This window comes from Homalodisca vitripennis, chromosome 4 (assembly GCF_021130785.1).
Source record: "Homalodisca vitripennis isolate AUS2020 chromosome 4, UT_GWSS_2.1, whole genome shotgun sequence".
NCBI classification, from domain to species: Eukaryota; Metazoa; Arthropoda; class Insecta; order Hemiptera; family Cicadellidae; genus Homalodisca; species Homalodisca vitripennis.
Genome location: NC_060210.1, coordinates 87,482,044 through 87,499,654, shown reverse-complemented (window position 1 = coordinate 87,499,654; position 17,611 = coordinate 87,482,044). Strand labels below are relative to the sequence as shown.

Genomic DNA, 17,611 nt, shown 5'->3' with positions numbered 1-17,611 from the left:
TAAATTTCCAATCTAATGCCAACACAACATTTCAGTTTATAGAGAGAGAGAGAGACATTCTTCAGGGTATACAGGGCCACCTAATACTTCACAAAATCTGTACTACAGCTACAAATTTATACTCTGTTGTAATAATGACCAACACAAGTTGTTGTCTTTAGTGTCAGTTTTAATGTCAAAGTCAACTTCATGAGATAAATTTTTTCATGAGTCATCAGTATTAAGAATAAATACTTAGAAATCTACAGATAAAATAAGGCTGTCATCAGTAAACAGAAACTTTGCCATCAATTATTTAATAAAATAACATGGATAAAGGCAATCAGTAATAATCATTTATAAACCCATTATTGATCAGGATAAGTTGGATATATTGAGCACAACATCCTGACCCACGTACTGAAGAAACTTGTCAGAGGACAGTCCACCGAACAAAGCAGTCAGCAGAGCTACTCCATACCCTGTCGCTCGTTCACCCTGGAAGAAAAATCCTCAAGTTCAAAAATCTATAAAATAAAATAATACCTGTATACTACTGTGAGCATATATTTACTATGTAATTAAAACATATTATAAAGGACAAAATAAATTAGCAGTAAGCTCATCTGCCTCGCACTAATTTAATACATACCTAACTTCAAAACTATTGGAAATCTGTTCCTAACCTGCTCTAGTGTTACCTTTAAAAGAAAAAAATAAAGTGAAATTTAAATTTATTCATTGTGAACCAAACTTGATTTCAAGTTCATTATTTGTAATTTCAGACATCTCATTTCTGCAAGTAACGGTTTAATATAAATACATTTGTACAACATAAATTTTATATTCCAGTTTAGCATATTTGAGTGTTATACAGATTTAGGATTTAAATCCTGTTTCCTGTTTATTTTGAAACAAAAACAGTGTTTTTTTTATTCCAACCAGGCTTATTATTGGCAATTGTTTTAAGACTTGCAATATACTACAAACAGGATGAGCAATTCAACATCCACCATGGCACCAGATCTAGCTAGGGTTAACTTATGCAGACCACAATTCTAAATTAATTAAGGTTGAAATTCCTGAGGATCAAAGATTTTATCCTAGAAATTGTTTGTTGCGCAATAAAGTTATAATTACTATTGCCGTATTTAAACAGGATTTGCTACCCTTTGACGACCACAGGGATATCAGTAACCCAGTCCACTGCTGGAATGCACCAGTTGTATTAATTAAAATTACTTACAATGTATAAGTCTTTTGTTAATTTCAGTCATTTTTGCACAAATTCTGCATATCATACCGCAATATAACTGTAAAATGGGTAGCACGAAAACATGATCTTTTTAAACTGTCATAACAATTTTTAATCAAACCATAAATGTAAAAAAGTTGATTGATTAAATGTATAAAGCATGCTGTAGAGTTGTACAACACATACCGCATGAACTGGTGATGCCATGTCTACATGTATCCAGACTCCAGGGAAGTCAAAGTCCAAATGAGCTGCTATGAACAATCCAGCACATGATGATAGAGCATTTTGTCTGTCCTGTAACAAGCAATCAGTGTGGTCAGCACTTCATAATTTTATTTCATGAGGGACGTATTTTAAGTAAGAGCCATTGTCTTGTGAACTCTTGTAATTCAGATAAGCACAGCAACGAGTCTTCCTGCGATTGTGGATCATTTCCGACTAAGCATGCATCGACTGCTAACAATACACATTACAATACATTTTTAAAATTGTTAAGATGCCTGAATTGCTGTCATGTGTGAGATACAGTTAATGATACATTTTTTGTATGCACGAAACCATAGACTGCAGACATTTACTGTCTGCTTTGAAGTTTACGACAACAATGCAATGAATGAAGGTAAGAAAATTGGTTAGAGAGTTTTAGGGTGGCAGTTGGGTATGAATAGGTTTATGTTCAGGTCAACCATCTGTGATCACTGAAGATTTGGTGGTTACAACTGAAATGAAGATTTGTGAGGACAGGAGATCCACAAGGAATTGGGTGATTTGATTTTTGACTTGACAAAATGAATAAGACATGTTTCTAGGACTTATAATAGATAAAAATTTAGTTTGGGATAAACATTTATATCATGTTACTAATAAAATGTATACTGGTCTCTATATGCACTGCGACAAATGGCAAAAATTAGTAATTTAAATACACTAAAATTAATTAATTTCTCATTGATCCACTCACATTTAGCTTACAGAATAAGCATTTATGGAGCAACAACGATAAGCAATTTAGATAGGCTATTGGTCCTACAAAAAAAACCTTTGAGTCATGTAACATTTAAGATATACAGATTCTGTTAAACATATTTTTCCTGAACTTGAATTCTGACAGTATATGGTTTACACATATTTGATTAAAAAATTTATGTGAAACAAATTTTCTTATCCTATACTAAAAACTAATAAACATACATATAATACTAGTTTTAATAAATATATTGATCAACACAATCTCAAATTTTACAAAAAGAAAATATATTACAACAAAATTTATAATAGAAACAGAACTGTTAAAATTAAAGTTAAAAAGAAGTAAAGGATTATGTAACTAATTTATCTCTATATTCTTTGATTTAAATAAGAATTGAAGTTAATTGTTAAGATATAAGTTTTATCATTTGACTAAACAAATGTTAAAATTTTTTATTTATATTTTAAAATCAATATTAGTATTTAGTTTTATTGTAGTGACGCTATTCGTTGTACCTTGTATATATTATGAAATAAAGTGGTTTGGCTATGACAACAGTGTGTCTGGGTCAGGCATGATGTTTTGAAGGTAGGCTTTATGCCATGAGAAACTGACATCAATGTAAAAGTCTACTTTATAATATTTTCCAAGCTCTAGAACAAAGATGTAGCATGCTGAAAAAGAAAATCTTGCTTCTACACAACAATGCAAGGCCTCAAAACGTTGTCCAGAGTGTGAAAATGATTGACACTTTTGGTTGGAAAATTTTGGATCAACTACCTCAACATTGCTCTAATCAGTTTCCACCAGGTTGGGACCTAAAATATCATCTTGGTGGGAAGCATGAAGAAATATAACACTGTCCATTTCTCACTGTTACACAATAACTGTAAAATTTATTATTGATAAATTAAAATATATTTATCATAAATCTATTTTGTTATTGAAATGATTTATAATGTTATACTTTGAATATTAATTATTGTGAGAATTGCTACTATGATTATTAGTTGTAATATTGTAAGAAGAAAACACTAGATAACTACAATTTCAAGATAATTATTATTTATATAGAATTTATCTAAATCTTTAACCCTTTCCGGACGAAACATGGGCACTGCCCTGCCTGCTGCTTTTCACTTTTAATAAGGGAGGTTTTGATTCTATGAATGATAGCAACTGTGTCACAGAGGACTGGTAATGTGGTGTTCCACTCTAAAATGGACTTTATTTTAATATTTTTCTTAAACAGAGTATTTTGTGTTGTAAATAATTTATTGAGTACAGAACGAAGAAATATCAATCAAATATGGTGATTTTACAAACATATTTTAAGAACATCATTTTATCATTAGTCATAACTTTGTAATAAAATATTTTTAAAATTTGGTTTTGGAACTAAGAGAAACCAAGGACCATGTATCAAGAATGGTCAATAACTAGATTCTGATAGAAGGATAGCCATTCCTATTTTTATTATTGAAAAATTAGATAACGTGTCTTTTCTCAAAAGGGATCTACTATCAGAATAATACTATATTGCAAATATTGTTTTATTGTGAAGGAAACAGGATTTTTACCGGGACATTTGCCATCGTTCAGTGAAACAAGAAAACAGTAACACTACGTTTCGAGATCTGCAATCTGATCTCTTCTTCAGGTAAAGAACTAACCTAATACATAATTACAAAACTAAGTTAAAAATAAACAAATCTTACTAAAGCGTTGTGGCACCGCCTAAGTCAGGAATCACAACCTACATGTTGTTGTCAACTTCACTAACACTAAAGACATGCACTTAATACAAAAACTGTACAAAACACTAATCATTTAAAACTAAACTACGGAATACAGGTCACAATGGCGTCTTCACTCGTCTACTGACCACCTACGACTGACCAGAGGACTAGCCAATGGCAATCGTGACGGCTGGCTGAAACAAGATGGCGGAAATAGAAGGGAAGGAACAGAATGGGCCCTTTCGTTATTATTGGTTCATGCGAGATGAACTTCTTAAAACCATATTGTGACTCCGCATTGGTTTATTACAAATATCCGATCCGTTTGATACTTTTGGTTTTCTCTTTAGTTCATTTTTTAGAATTGGCAACCAAAGCGGCCTAATCTCGACTGATGGTTGACTGATTGGTTGGTCTGCCAATTTAATGTATGTTGCCTCAATTAATTTCCTTTTGAAGAAATGTGGTTCCCGATGTATTATGTGGCTTCATCCCAATTCATATGATGGTCTTCGGACCAACAATGGTGTGCAATTTTTGACTTTTCTGTGAAACCCTTTCTCGTGTTTTCTTTGTGTTCTTTTATCCTTACGTTTAGTGGTCTTTTTGTCTCGCCTATGTATTCCCTATTGCAGCTACATTTTATACTGTAAACACAGTTTTTGGAATCCTGTGTGCCATTTTTTGGTTTGTTTTTACAGACTTTGTCTAAGAGTGTTGTGTGTTTAAAACGCGGTTCTAATGTTGTACTTTCTACCTACTCTTCTAATTTTCTCCGATAATCCCCCGGCACATAAGGGATTGACATAAACGCAAATTTATCACAATTCTGTTTTTTCTGGACTCAGGAATGATTCTTCTGGTTCGTTTGCACTTATTAATTACTAATTGAGGTATCCATTGCTTCTGAGATCCGATTCAATTTTCTTAAATTCTTCTTTTAGTCCATCTTTATCTGAGCACAAGCTCTTTGCTCTATCAAACAACGAGTAGGCTACTCCTTCTTTGACAGATTTTTGATGGTTGGATTGATAATTTAAATATTTTCCTGTGTGTGTTATCTTTCGAAAAACAGTTGTCTTAAGGACATCCCTATCTCTTAATACACACACATCCAAAAAGGGAAGCTTGTTTTTGGACTTCCACTTCCATTGTGAGGCGGATGGAAGGAGAAATACTATTAATGTGATTCAAAAAATTATTTAATTCAATGTCTCCATGAGAAAAAATAACAAAGGTATCATCCACATACCTCCACCAAATCTTTCGGTTTTGAACTGAGCTGAAGCCAAAGCTTTTCACTCGAATTCCTCCATAACAGATATTGGCGAAAATAGGAGACAGTGGAGAACCCATTGCCTTCCCCTCATCTTGACGGTAAATTTTACCCTCTAACTCAAAATAATTGCATTGAGTGCATAGTTCTCTAACAGTTTCCATAATTACTGGCACGGGAAGTTTAGTTCTATCCTTTAAATGTTTGGTCTTCTTTGAGACGTGATTTAATAATTCCGAGAGTTTCTGGAACTGGTACATTTGTAAATAGACTTTCGACATCAAAACTTACCAGTTTGTCAGTTTCAGTCAACTTTAGGGATTTTGACTTCTCTACGAAATCCCTGGAATTTTTGATGAAAGAGTCAGTTTTTCCTACCAATGGCGTTAAGATGTCCAAGAGGACTTTAGACAATTCCCTGCAAGGTGAATCACGAGAACTAATGATGGCCGAAGAGGGATGGTAGGTTTGTGGATTTTGGGAAGGCCATACATTATGGGGATTTTTGAGTGGTGAGGAGTTAATTTAGATCTAAATTTATCTGAAAAAAATTCTTTATGTTTTTTCTTAAGGTGTTTGCTACTTTGCGTTTCAAATGAATCAGTCGGGTCTTTATTTAAAACTGTATATTTGCCAGTATTTAAAGTTTCCGCAATCTTTTCTTTATACGCTACTGAGTCAAGTACCACAGTAGCGTTTGCCTTTGTCGGCAGGTAAGATTTTGACCGTGTCGTCTTTCCCAAGGATTCGACCTGGCCTTTTTTCTCCTCTATTGTCAAATTGGGTTTTGTGGGAGGAATTTTTTCTGAGTAAAAGACTGGCCTCACAACGAAACCGGTCACCCTGTTCCTCAGGTAACTGTGAAACAGCCGACTCGATTCCAGTTACGAAATCCAGTGCCTTTACCGATTTTTGTGCCACAGAAAAGTTTAAACCCTTGGATAAGACTGATATTTCCGCTTCATTCAGGATTTTTGAAGAGAGGTTTATTACATTTTTATTATTTGCAATCCGTATTCACGTTGCCATCCTTAGGCAAATCACATTTTTTAGGCCTAATTTTTTCCAGTTTGGAGATTTTCTTTTTCTTATCTGTTTCAGAAACTTTTATACATCTATTTTGGATGCTTTTCGAGAATGTTGTTGAATTCTGTGTACCGATCAGTGTTTTTAATTCAGTTTTTTACACTCAATACTATTTTGGAGGAGGTATCTTTCACGATGATGATATGCAATTCTTTCTTTAAGTAAAGATTTAGAAGCAGAAGACAAAATTTTACTGGCTTTCCTACTATGAAAAAGGAGTTTTTAGAGTCTAACCCTATAGGCATAAGGTCTTCAACCTTACATTTATGCAAGAAAGTTAAATGATTAATGTGTTTAGTTAATTTAAGATGCAAGATCTCAAGGTCTTTGATTTGTTTACTGGTTCCGGGTCCGTACCGAGAATCAATTCTTTGTTTAAAGGGTTATTTTTGACGATGGAAGGATTGTGAAGGAAACAGGATTTTTCCGGACATTTGCCATCGTTCAGTGAAACAAGAAAACAGTAACACTACGTTTCGAGATCTGCAATCTGATCTCTTCTTCAGGTAAAGAACTAACCTAATACATAATTACAAACTAAGTTAAAATAAACAAATCTTACTAAAGCGTTGTGGCACGCCTAAGTCAGGAATCACAACCTACATGTTGTTGTCAACTTCACTAACACTAAAGACATGCACTTAATACAAAACTGTACAAAACACTAATCATTAAAACTAAACTACGGAATACAGGTCCAATGCGTCTTCACTCGTCTACTGACCACCTACGACCTGAACAGAGGACTTAGCCAATGGCAATCGTGACGGCTGGCTGAAACAAGATGGCGGAAATAGAAGGGAAGGGAACAGGAATGGGCCCTTTCGTTATTATTGGTTCATGCGAGATGAACTTCTTAAAACCATATTGTGACTCCGCATTGGTTTATTACAAATATCCGATCCGTTTGATACTTTTGTGTTTTCTCTTTAGTTCATTTTTTAGAATTGGCAACCAAAAGCGGCGCCTAATCTCGACTGATGGTTTGACTGATTGGTCTTGGTCTGCCATTTTAATGTATGTTGCCTCAATTAATTTACTTTGAAGAAATGTGGTTCCCGATGTATTATGTGGGCTTATCCCAATTTCATATGATGGTCTTCGGACCAACAATGGTGTGCAATTTTTGACTTTTCTGTGAAACCCTTTCTCGTGTTTTTTTCTTTGTGTTCTTTTATCCTTACGTTTTAGTGGTCTTTTTGTCTCGCCTATGTATTCCCTATTGCAGCTACATTTTTATACTGTAAACACAGTTTTTGGAATCCTGTGTGCCATTTTTTGGTTTTGTTTTTTACGAGACTTTTGTCTAAGAGTGTTGTGTGTTTTAAAACGCGGTTCTAATGTTGTACTTTCTACCTACTCTTCTAATTTTCTTCCGATAATCCCCGGCACATAAGGTTAGTTCTTTGTATTAGGTTAGTTCTTTACCTGAAGAAGAGATCAGATTGCAGATCTCGAAACGTAGTGTTACTGTTTTCTTGTTTCACTGAACGATGGCAAATGTCCGGAAAAATCCTGTTTCCTTCACAATCCTTCCATCGTCAAAAATAACCTTTAAACAAAGAATTGTTTATTGTAATATGTAACAGGAATGATATTACTCACTGCCACAGAGTTCTTCATGTCGGCAACAGCTGAGTTGTACTCAGAGAAGTGCAGTTCTGGGCAATAGACAATGGGAAATGCCAAGTCTCCAGACACCTGACCTGCCGTCACCACATTCTTTTCCCACTCAGCAGAATTGGTCAACACTGCTGCATGGTATTTGCCTGTGCTCATAGCCTGCAACATTCAAAATTCACAAAACTATTATTATCATTAAATTATTTTCATTCTCTTGATATGGCATACTTTTACAAACCATCTTTATTGTACACTAATATTGTAATTGTTTTGCAATATGCTCTGATTTGTCTGCAGTAGCCGAGTACAAGATTTACCTGTGCTCCAGTCAGTGTTGCCATGTCAAGAATCAAATCAGCCTTAAGATCTCTTGACGCATAGACAACTCCATCAGACAACACTAATCGACCTTCAGCATCAGTGTTGTTGATTTCCACAGTCCTGGAATTACATAATTTTACAGTGAGCATTATAATTTATAAGTAACGTACTTGTCAGTACAAATAGTGAGAGAACAAAAAACATCAATATCAGACAGAAAAGTAAATGTCTTAGGATACTGTTATACGAGGTCTGTCCAAAAAGTATCCGACCGCCGATCAGCTCGAACCGGTTATTGGAGGGGAGGGGCGAGCCTACTCCTTCCCATATTAGGCATTGAATACGATCCGGTCACTCAGTGAGTCACAGCGCTCTGTTCCGTACAGTACTGCAGTGTGTGCGTCACATTTCAATATGACTGAACATGTTGAGCAGCGCATTTGCATTAAATTTTGCCAAAAACTTGGCCATTCAGCATCAGAGACGATTACTATGATAAGGAAAGTTTATGGTGACGTGTCTATAGGTGATACACAAATAAAAGAGTGGTTTAGGCAGTTAAAAATGGCCACATATCAGTGGAGAGTGATGACTGATCTGGCAGGCCTTCAACAGCCAGAAAAACTGAAAATGTTGAACGTGTTCCTGCAGCGATTAATGAAAACCATTGATTGACTGTCCGAGAGCTGGAAGAAGATTTAGGAATACCAAAATCGTCAGTTTGTAACATTTTACATGAAGATTTAAAAATGAACCGTGTTTCGGCAAAATTTGTTCCTCGGCTGCTGACAGAAGACCAAAAGAACTGTCGACTTGAAATCGCACAGGACAATCTGGATTTGATAAAAAGTGACCCAGGGCTATTTAAAAAAGTTATTACTGGTGAGGAGTCATGGGTATATGGCTACGACCCTGAAACAAAGGCTCAATCTTCAAAGTGGAAAACTCGCGAAGAGCAACGGCCGAAAAAAGCAAGACAAAGTCGAAGCAATGTCAAGACAATGCTGACAGTTTTTTTGACCAGGACGGCGTTGTTCATCACGAATATGCTCCAAGAGGCCAGACAATGAATAAGGAGTATTATCTTGAGGTCCTAAGGCGGCTACGAGATGCAGTGCGAAGGAACGACCTGAACTGTGGACAAGCCGTAACTGGATCCTGCACCATGACAACGCGCCAGCTCAAACATGACATCAACCAACTACGACAGCCTCCCTACAGTCCTGACATAGCTCCTTGTGACTTCAGGCTATTTCCGAAATTAAAAATTCCTTTGAAAGGAAAAAGATTTGCGACGAAGGACCTGTTAGCCATTCCGTAAAATGAATTTAAGGAGTGTTTCCGGAAGTGGCAGGAGCATTGGAACGAGGTAGCGGCTTGTATACGGGACCAGATTGCCGTTGCCCCCGAGTAATGTCAGTTCATGCCAGATGTCAAGGTCGGATACTTTTTGGACACACCTCGTATTTTAAAATTTAACATGCAGATGAATTTATGGAATATACAAGTGTACCATTGAACATTTTCACCCATTTTACAATGTTGTCATGAAGAATTTTAAAGTTACAAAAGAAACCATAAAAGAATAAAAATAAACAAATAATACTAATGAAATGATCTTTATGTTTTAACCCTTTGAGTGCCACTCGATGTGGCGGAGGTCGTGCAGCCAGTGCCAGTCATTTGTGACAGGCCATTCCCCTCAGTGCCAAGCACTGATATGTTACTGCAGTATTTTATTAAAAAATTAACACCTTCATTAAATATTAACATATATATACATTTTGACCATAAATAAAAAGAATATATTTATATATGTATAAGCAAAAATAAAAAAACAAAAAAAACACATTTTTTTGTTTAAGATACAAAAAGTATTTATTAATTTTTGTTTGATGAGTTTTATGTGCCAATTTTAAGTTCCCCATGTTAGTTGGAATACATGTACCAAGTTTCATAAAAATACATTTATATATAACTGAGTTTTGAATTTTTTTTATATATTGCTGCAAAATGCTGAAAACCTGCGCCAACATGCACGCTTACTCTTGTTCATGTAAAATATATTTTACTAGTTTTAAGAAATTAAATTAAGGTAGATTATACAACTGTTATTTATTTATTATGAACAGACATAAATTAATTACTTTGGGCTTATTTCATTAGGCCTATTATACTAAATCCCTCAGATGAAATAACTGAGTGAGTGTTTTTATCATAAGAATAAATTAATGTATTTTCGCGGTCAGATTCCGTTATATGCCCCTAACGCTTAAATTGTTTTCAATGAACTTAGAACGTTATAAAACGATGTAGTTGAGTAACAGAACTATCATCCATATTCCATCAAGCATTTCCAGGTATTGGCGATCAGTATTGTTGTCGCTGTTATCTTATCTTTCTCGAGAATCCCGATTACGGCAGCCCGCGCGGCATCACATGATTATTTAAGTTTAGTTTAGTTTAATTAGCGTTGGGAGCATAATGTTAGTTTTGTTACTCAACTACATTGTGTTATAACGTTCTAAGTTCATTGAAAAAGTTTAAGCGTTGGGGGCATATAACAGAATCTGACATATTTTCGCTTAAGGGCGATCTGTTCCTTTTACTCATTTCGGCAAACTATACCTTATTCAATAATGAAATTGAACTGAAGTAATATAAGTAGGAAACTTTTAAAACATTAATCAAAATGTCAACACAGCCACAATTATAGACAGCTAGCAAATTAAAACAACTGAACGTAAAAAAACGACTGCAGCGTGACAACAGGCGGTTCGCGCTACAGCCTTCTAGATATCAGCTACATAAAAATATTGTATACTAAATATACAAACTATCACTGCGTGAATTATGTCGTACATTTCTTGGGCTTTAATTTGATACGTTTTACGATATTATACGTCAATATTTAGCAACAGGATGACCAATATTGGAAAGGCCGATCTAGTCGGCCCTTGGCAATTTTCGTCAATACCATCGGCCGATTACATCGGCCCTTGGCACTATACGGAAACATTGCTAGGCCGATTAAATCGGCCCTTGGCACTCAAAGGGTTAAGGATACACACAGTTGGTATAAAGAATTAAATTAAACAAAGGTAGGAAGCTTAAATCAGATAAAGGGCAATACAAATTTAATAAAATTTAAAATTCAATGGATATTGATTGCAGATATCTCAAAATAAAAAAGAATACAAGGAGCACTTTTTTTTATTGAAACTAAACATTGGCAAAGAATAGAGAGCATTTAACATATGTATGATCTCAATCCAATACATTTCAGATTAAATTTATTTTGTAGTTCAAATTTATGAAATGTGAAAATTATTAGATATTCTCAATTAATAGAAAGCAAGTTACTGTACAGAAAAACTTTAGGGTTAAGAAAACAACAATTGCATTAAAAGTAATTAGAATATCTTGATGTATAAGCATGTACTTCTTAAATTTGTTTATAGAATAAACAAAGTTTATGAAATTCAAACCTTCCAAAGTATATTGGATAATAAAATAACATATTAGGCCTAATAAAAAATGCAGTAACCAGTTTTGGGTGCTTCTACCAGTCAAAGCACTGTTTTAAAGGGGAATAGAATGTTACATTAAACCAGACCTAGCTCTACAACCCAAATACAAGCCTCTACAAAATGGAGAATCTTGAAGAAACGGAAGATGTGAAGGGAGGAAATATATGTCAAAAATAGTTTATTGCTTCTGTGAAAAAGCCTACCTGCCAGAGTACAGTGTGTGTATATCATCAGGCCTGGTAGAATTGGGTCCCACCGAGTTCTCTGCCAGACAGAACACAGCATGCAAGTTTTGAGTGAAGCCTTGTCTGACAATGGAGTAGAAGGCTCCCAGAATGCCAGCTGCACCTCCACAATCTCGCTTCATCCCAGGCATTGTTGTCTGGTGTTCAAAATCTCATGTCATTGAGATACATTCAGGAAACATTTTAAAATTGTAAATAAGAAGATTATTAAAGGATTTTTTGTTGTTTTAGTATCATTATTTGCTGGGGTAGATGTATCCTTCTAATACATTTTTGTGGTAGAAATGGAAAATTTAAATATCTTGCCAATAATAATATATAAAATAAATACTTTGTATAAGAATTTCTATCCTATGTTCCCTCCCCCAGAAGTAGCTTGAAGAGTCTACTTATACAAATCAATGTGAACTAAGATCAGATTAACTGCATGTTTTGATAATAATCATGGTATAATTAGCCGAAGAGTGTAAGAACTGCCAATGGTTTAATATTTATGAAAATTACGTGATTTTATAACTAATTAGTGGTTACAGTAATGAGCGTGACTGAGGCAGTTGACTGATGATCAATCTTGCTCTTGCAAGCAGTTCATCCAATCGGCTACGGGTAATGAGGATATTTTATATCCAACAAAATTATGTCATCTTATAACTGATTAGCAGTTATACTAATGAGCGTGGGTCAGTCTTGCTCTTGCAAGCACTTCTTCCCATCGGCTACTGATGATAATCAAAAGTCTTTGCAAATACCTTGGTCCCCAGCTTTTAAGTGCTAGAGTGAACTTCTCAGAATAAGACTTTTAACATTAAAGTTACATTTTGTAATTAAGCATGAAAGTTAAAATATAATAATTGGATACAGTTCTGTAATTTATATTTGTTTTTATTTCACTGCATAAATACATGTCACTAGGCATGTCCACTGACCTTAGTCTTGATGCTGAGGCCACCAGTGTCATACACGATGCCCTTGCCCACCCAAGCGATGGTCTGAGTGGCACCAGACGGAGTGTAGCTGAGTACAGCCAGTGCAGGAGGACAGGCAGCTGCCTTCCCCACGCCGTAGATTCCTCCCATCCCCTTCTCTCTCAGCTCCTCACCACGGATAACAGTGACAGCTACATTCAGTAACTGCCCCACTCGCTGCACCTCCTGAGTGACCAATTAAAACTAATTATTGAAATTGGAAGCCTAGACAAGATATTTATGTAGCATATGGAGTGCAAACAATTATGTTACCTTAATCTAATTAATTGTGGTTGGAGCAGTTGTAAAATATGTTAAGACTAAAAATGAAAGTAATTTTGGATTAATAAACTTTGAACTAACTATTGAATTTGAACACTGAGTTATATTATTACAAACATAATAACCCTAAGTAAACTCTGTCCTTTACTTGAGCAATGACTGCAGTATAATAAGCGGCCATCACCACAATCGAATTATCAATATAAATGATTATATAAACAACCAAAACTAAAATGTCAAACTAAATTACTTTACAGGTAGGTCTATTTCAAATTACAGTATAGTTCAGCTGTTTTAATATCTAAAGAGTAATAATTTAATATGAATTATAAACTATTTAGGCGACGTGTAGTTATAAAATGTAACAAACAAAACCATGTAACATTTTGTTGCTTTTTACTATTTTGAAAGATAAACGTATCTGACAGTATTACAACATAAATAACACATGCACATTGCCATTGTACTTGCGGCCATTAATAAATAATTCAAATAGCTTACGCTTGATTTTACTTTGAATTAATTTGGAACCATACTGTTATTCAATACATTAAAAAAGCTGGCAATAATTAATTGTTATTAACAATAATAAGTTTTTAAATTCGATGGGTTAGGTATTTCTAATGGTTAATTTGGAACTCTGAATTGATTGTGATAGTGGCCACTTACTATACTGCAGCCTGAGCAATATTTACAGCTAAACAAATAAACACTTTTGAGTATGACGTGCCTTTTAATCCACCACCTACTAAGCATATCAGTTACGAAAAAAGTGATCACTATTGATTGGATGGATTCACTATTATAAAGTAAGCCTGATTTTATTTTCATTTGGTCATGTTTATTTGATAATTACTACAACATGTTTATGTCCCACTTCAGTCATTTTGTGAATTAACACTAAAAAAAGGTTCACTACAAACTGTAAGTGTAACTGTACATGATTGTACTCTACAAGAGATAACACAGAGTTGAGACTGTAGAAACATCAACTTGTAGTAACTTGATCATTGTTAATGTACTGTACCGCCAATTAGTAATTTAATCTCGCCAACAGATAATAATTTTATTACTGATCTGCAATCGTTACACTACTAAGTGTGGCTAAAAATAAATGTGGTCACTTCCTGGGAGGGTGTCAGTTAAGCAAGGGACAGCTGATATAAGATTTGTTAAGTGGTGCCTACTGTATTTTAAAATAGGAGGAGAAAACAAAAAATAAAATAGATGGTGAATTGTATACTTGAACATTATCTATCATATGTGTATTAATCTATCAAACGTAACAGTCAGGCATAAAACTGACCGAAACAAAGTGGTCAACATTCATCTCATTGCAGGGTGTGTCTACGATGCGGGCAGCCATCCTGATTCCATCCGCTGCTGATTGTAGAACCGTAGCTTCCTCTTTCGTCACCATGGTAATGGCCCCTTCTTCCAACAGCAGGAACTCCACAGTAACGGTCGCGTTCTCCTTGTTGGCGTTCATTTTCCGTGAGTACATGGGGAATGCCCGGGCCACTGCACAGCCTAATGCGAACATGTCCTTCCGCTCACAAACCACCTGATAAGATCGCATTGGCTTTCATTACAATGTGATAAACATCACATAAAAATATCATACAAAAAGCAACTTGTAATACAAATCTTATAAAACTAAATTTTAACTTAAAAAAAAAAATTGTTCTTCAATATTTTACATTAAATTTATTATTACCACATTTGTCTTTAGCACAATTGTAACATTTCTTATATGAATATTTTCTTAATAAGCTGTAATAATGACATGCAGTATGGAAAAAAATAATTTTGATTTTATTTTAGACCTTTTGGAGTCCATAGGCGAACATAGTCCAACATCGCTATCTCGGCCATTCCAGTCCAAAGCTGGGCACAGTCCGAAATCTGTTGCAACGTGAATATCTAACCAAAAAAGGTCATTCAGAATCATATCTGTTTGCTGCTCTTTGGTTAACCATTTGTTTGGAATTTGTTTGTTTAGGAATAGATACAGATGTATTGTGAGTTTTTCAACAAGAAACAAGTGAGTTTTCATTATCAAATGTAATGGCGTCAACAAGACGAGGCGGTGCGCTGATGCAATCGTTTTGTACGATGAAGACATTGTGGATGTACTGTTTGATTTTGATAGTGATGATGATGATATTGATCCTGATTTTGCTATTTCTGAGGACGAAAGTATAGTAAAAGATTGTGACTTAGATGACAACAAGGCTGAAGAACAACCTTTACCACCAGGTAGGATTAGGCCTAGGCCTATGCTCACACAAATCTGGACTCCATATTAACTAACTCATGTATTGAAAAGTATCATACTACAAAGCACTACAAAGAGTAGGCCTAAGCCTAAGCATAACTGTATGTTTTGTAAATAGGTCCAGACAGTAAATTTTCTTTTTGATCATTTTTTATTTTATGTGCAGTTCAATAAGCCATTGTTATATTAAGATTTATTTTTTTAGTTCTTTTCACTATTATACTGATATAATATTCAGTTTTGAAGTAAAAAAAAAGAACCCAAGTAATTTATGTACGTTCCAAGTAGCTTATTTTGCTCAAAACAGCATACCAATGGAAACTTCTAAAGTTTATCAATGTAATTAGTACTATTTACTTTGATACACTAAAATGTGGGTATTTTATTGAATCAAATACATTGTATATATAATACAATAACATTTTTATATTCAAACAACATGTTTTCTAAGCCATGAACATAATCATGTAGGTATTTAGAACTTATGATGGTCACTTCCTTACAGTTTGACTGAGAAAGAAATAATTAGTTAATAAAACCTACATAAAAAATGTTATTTATTTAACAAATAAAAAACATAATGAATACAAATATTATTTCCCACTATTTAACTTTGTACAAAAATGGTACAATGTCCTTCTTTGTAAAAACCAAGAGTGTATTATAATTGATTGGTTTATAGTGACATGTACATATGAAACATTGAAATGTAGGCATATTCAATTGAAATTATTTGGATCTAATGAGTCATCCCGGTAGGAAACAAAATGACCCCAACAGGTTGAATATGCAGAAGAATTAATTGATATATTTATTTTTAATGTTTATATTTATGTAATAAACTCATATACTTTAAAATTTTTTGAAAGCTCAGAACACAGAAGCAGTGAAAATAGCAAAATAAATTATATTTTCTTTTAATACACGCCTTTTTTGACGTTGATTTTAAATTTTTGTAGTAAAAGAATTCTTTTGGAAAAATAATGATTTTGAATCATGAAATAGCAACTTACTCGCTACATAATAACATTTTTAAGAGTACAGTTTTTTTATAGAAGCACAACAACATTTTATTTCACATTTATGCATTCTTGTATTGAGGAACTTTTTGAAAAATTGTCCCTACAAAAAATGTACTACTCACTACCAGAAAAACTAAAATACTGATATTTGTTAGTTACAAGATTGTGGTTATTTTATATATATATATATATATAATATAATTAAATTATATGAATATATATATATATATATATATATATATATATATATATATATATATAATATCTGTAATATCTATTTACAGAAATATTTTACCATCCCTATAGGGGGTGAAGTTAGAAATGTAGAATGCAACTTTCAACAAATTTTCATTTATATCATGGAAACATTTTTTGTGATAACCATTTACCATTTCCCCACATTACAGCTATAAATTACAGTTCCTGATATAAAAAGAGTATAAAATAATACATTATTTGCGCAAGGTATATTTTTGGTAAAAAAAGTGCTGAAGTCAGGGTGACCATTTTGAATTTTTACAACAGTACACGATCTAAGGTTCATAAAAAGGCTTGTTGAATAAAAAAGGTATATAGGAAAACTGAAAAACAAAAACCATATTAGAAGATTCCATTTGTAAAATAATCAAAATGAGTACAGTTCACAATAGACTAACGAAAATAAATACACAATTAACCAACCAAAATGTTCTCTCCGTCAACATCAAATGTCTCGGACTTGATCAGTTTGGTAAGAGCATGTGGTCTGGATGGTGCATTGTGGCGAGAAGCTTGGTCAGGTAGCGGTGCTAGAGTAGCTTGGTTAAGATACAAGCTGACCGGGTCATTCTGGGACCCAGTGAACCGCTTCAAGGCTATCTGGAAGTCCTGATGGACAGTAAATACAGATTTATTAGCAAAACAAATGCTGTTTTATATTCATCTTCCCATTACTACATAACAGTAAAATTGTAAAAACATTCTTAAGAACCAATATTGTGTATACTATTATAAATAAAGTTTCATATATATTTATTGAAAACCACTGCATTATTAAA

At 33.9% G+C, this 17,611-nt stretch overlaps 1 protein-coding gene across 2 annotated transcripts in view; it reads right to left on the bottom strand.

Annotated features, from left to right (window-relative positions):
* Positions 1-280: 280 nt before the first annotated feature.
* Positions 281-17,611, bottom strand: part of LOC124359705 (probable aminopeptidase NPEPL1) — a 31,810-nt gene continuing 14,479 nt past the window's right edge. For both annotated transcript variants that reach the window (XM_046812658.1, XM_046812657.1), the window contains exons 3-10: positions 17,256-17,441; positions 14,581-14,838; positions 12,954-13,178; positions 11,986-12,164; positions 8,249-8,372; positions 7,914-8,090; positions 1,421-1,531; positions 281-477 (exon numbers count right to left, since the gene is read on the bottom strand). In XM_046812658.1, the coding sequence (XP_046668614.1) occupies positions 355-477; positions 1,421-1,531; positions 7,914-8,090; positions 8,249-8,372; positions 11,986-12,164; positions 12,954-13,178; positions 14,581-14,838; positions 17,256-17,441 (1,383 nt within the window). In that variant the 3' untranslated portion in view covers positions 281-354. The remainder of the gene's footprint in view (positions 478-1,420; positions 1,532-7,913; positions 8,091-8,248; positions 8,373-11,985; positions 12,165-12,953; positions 13,179-14,580; positions 14,839-17,255; positions 17,442-17,611) is intronic.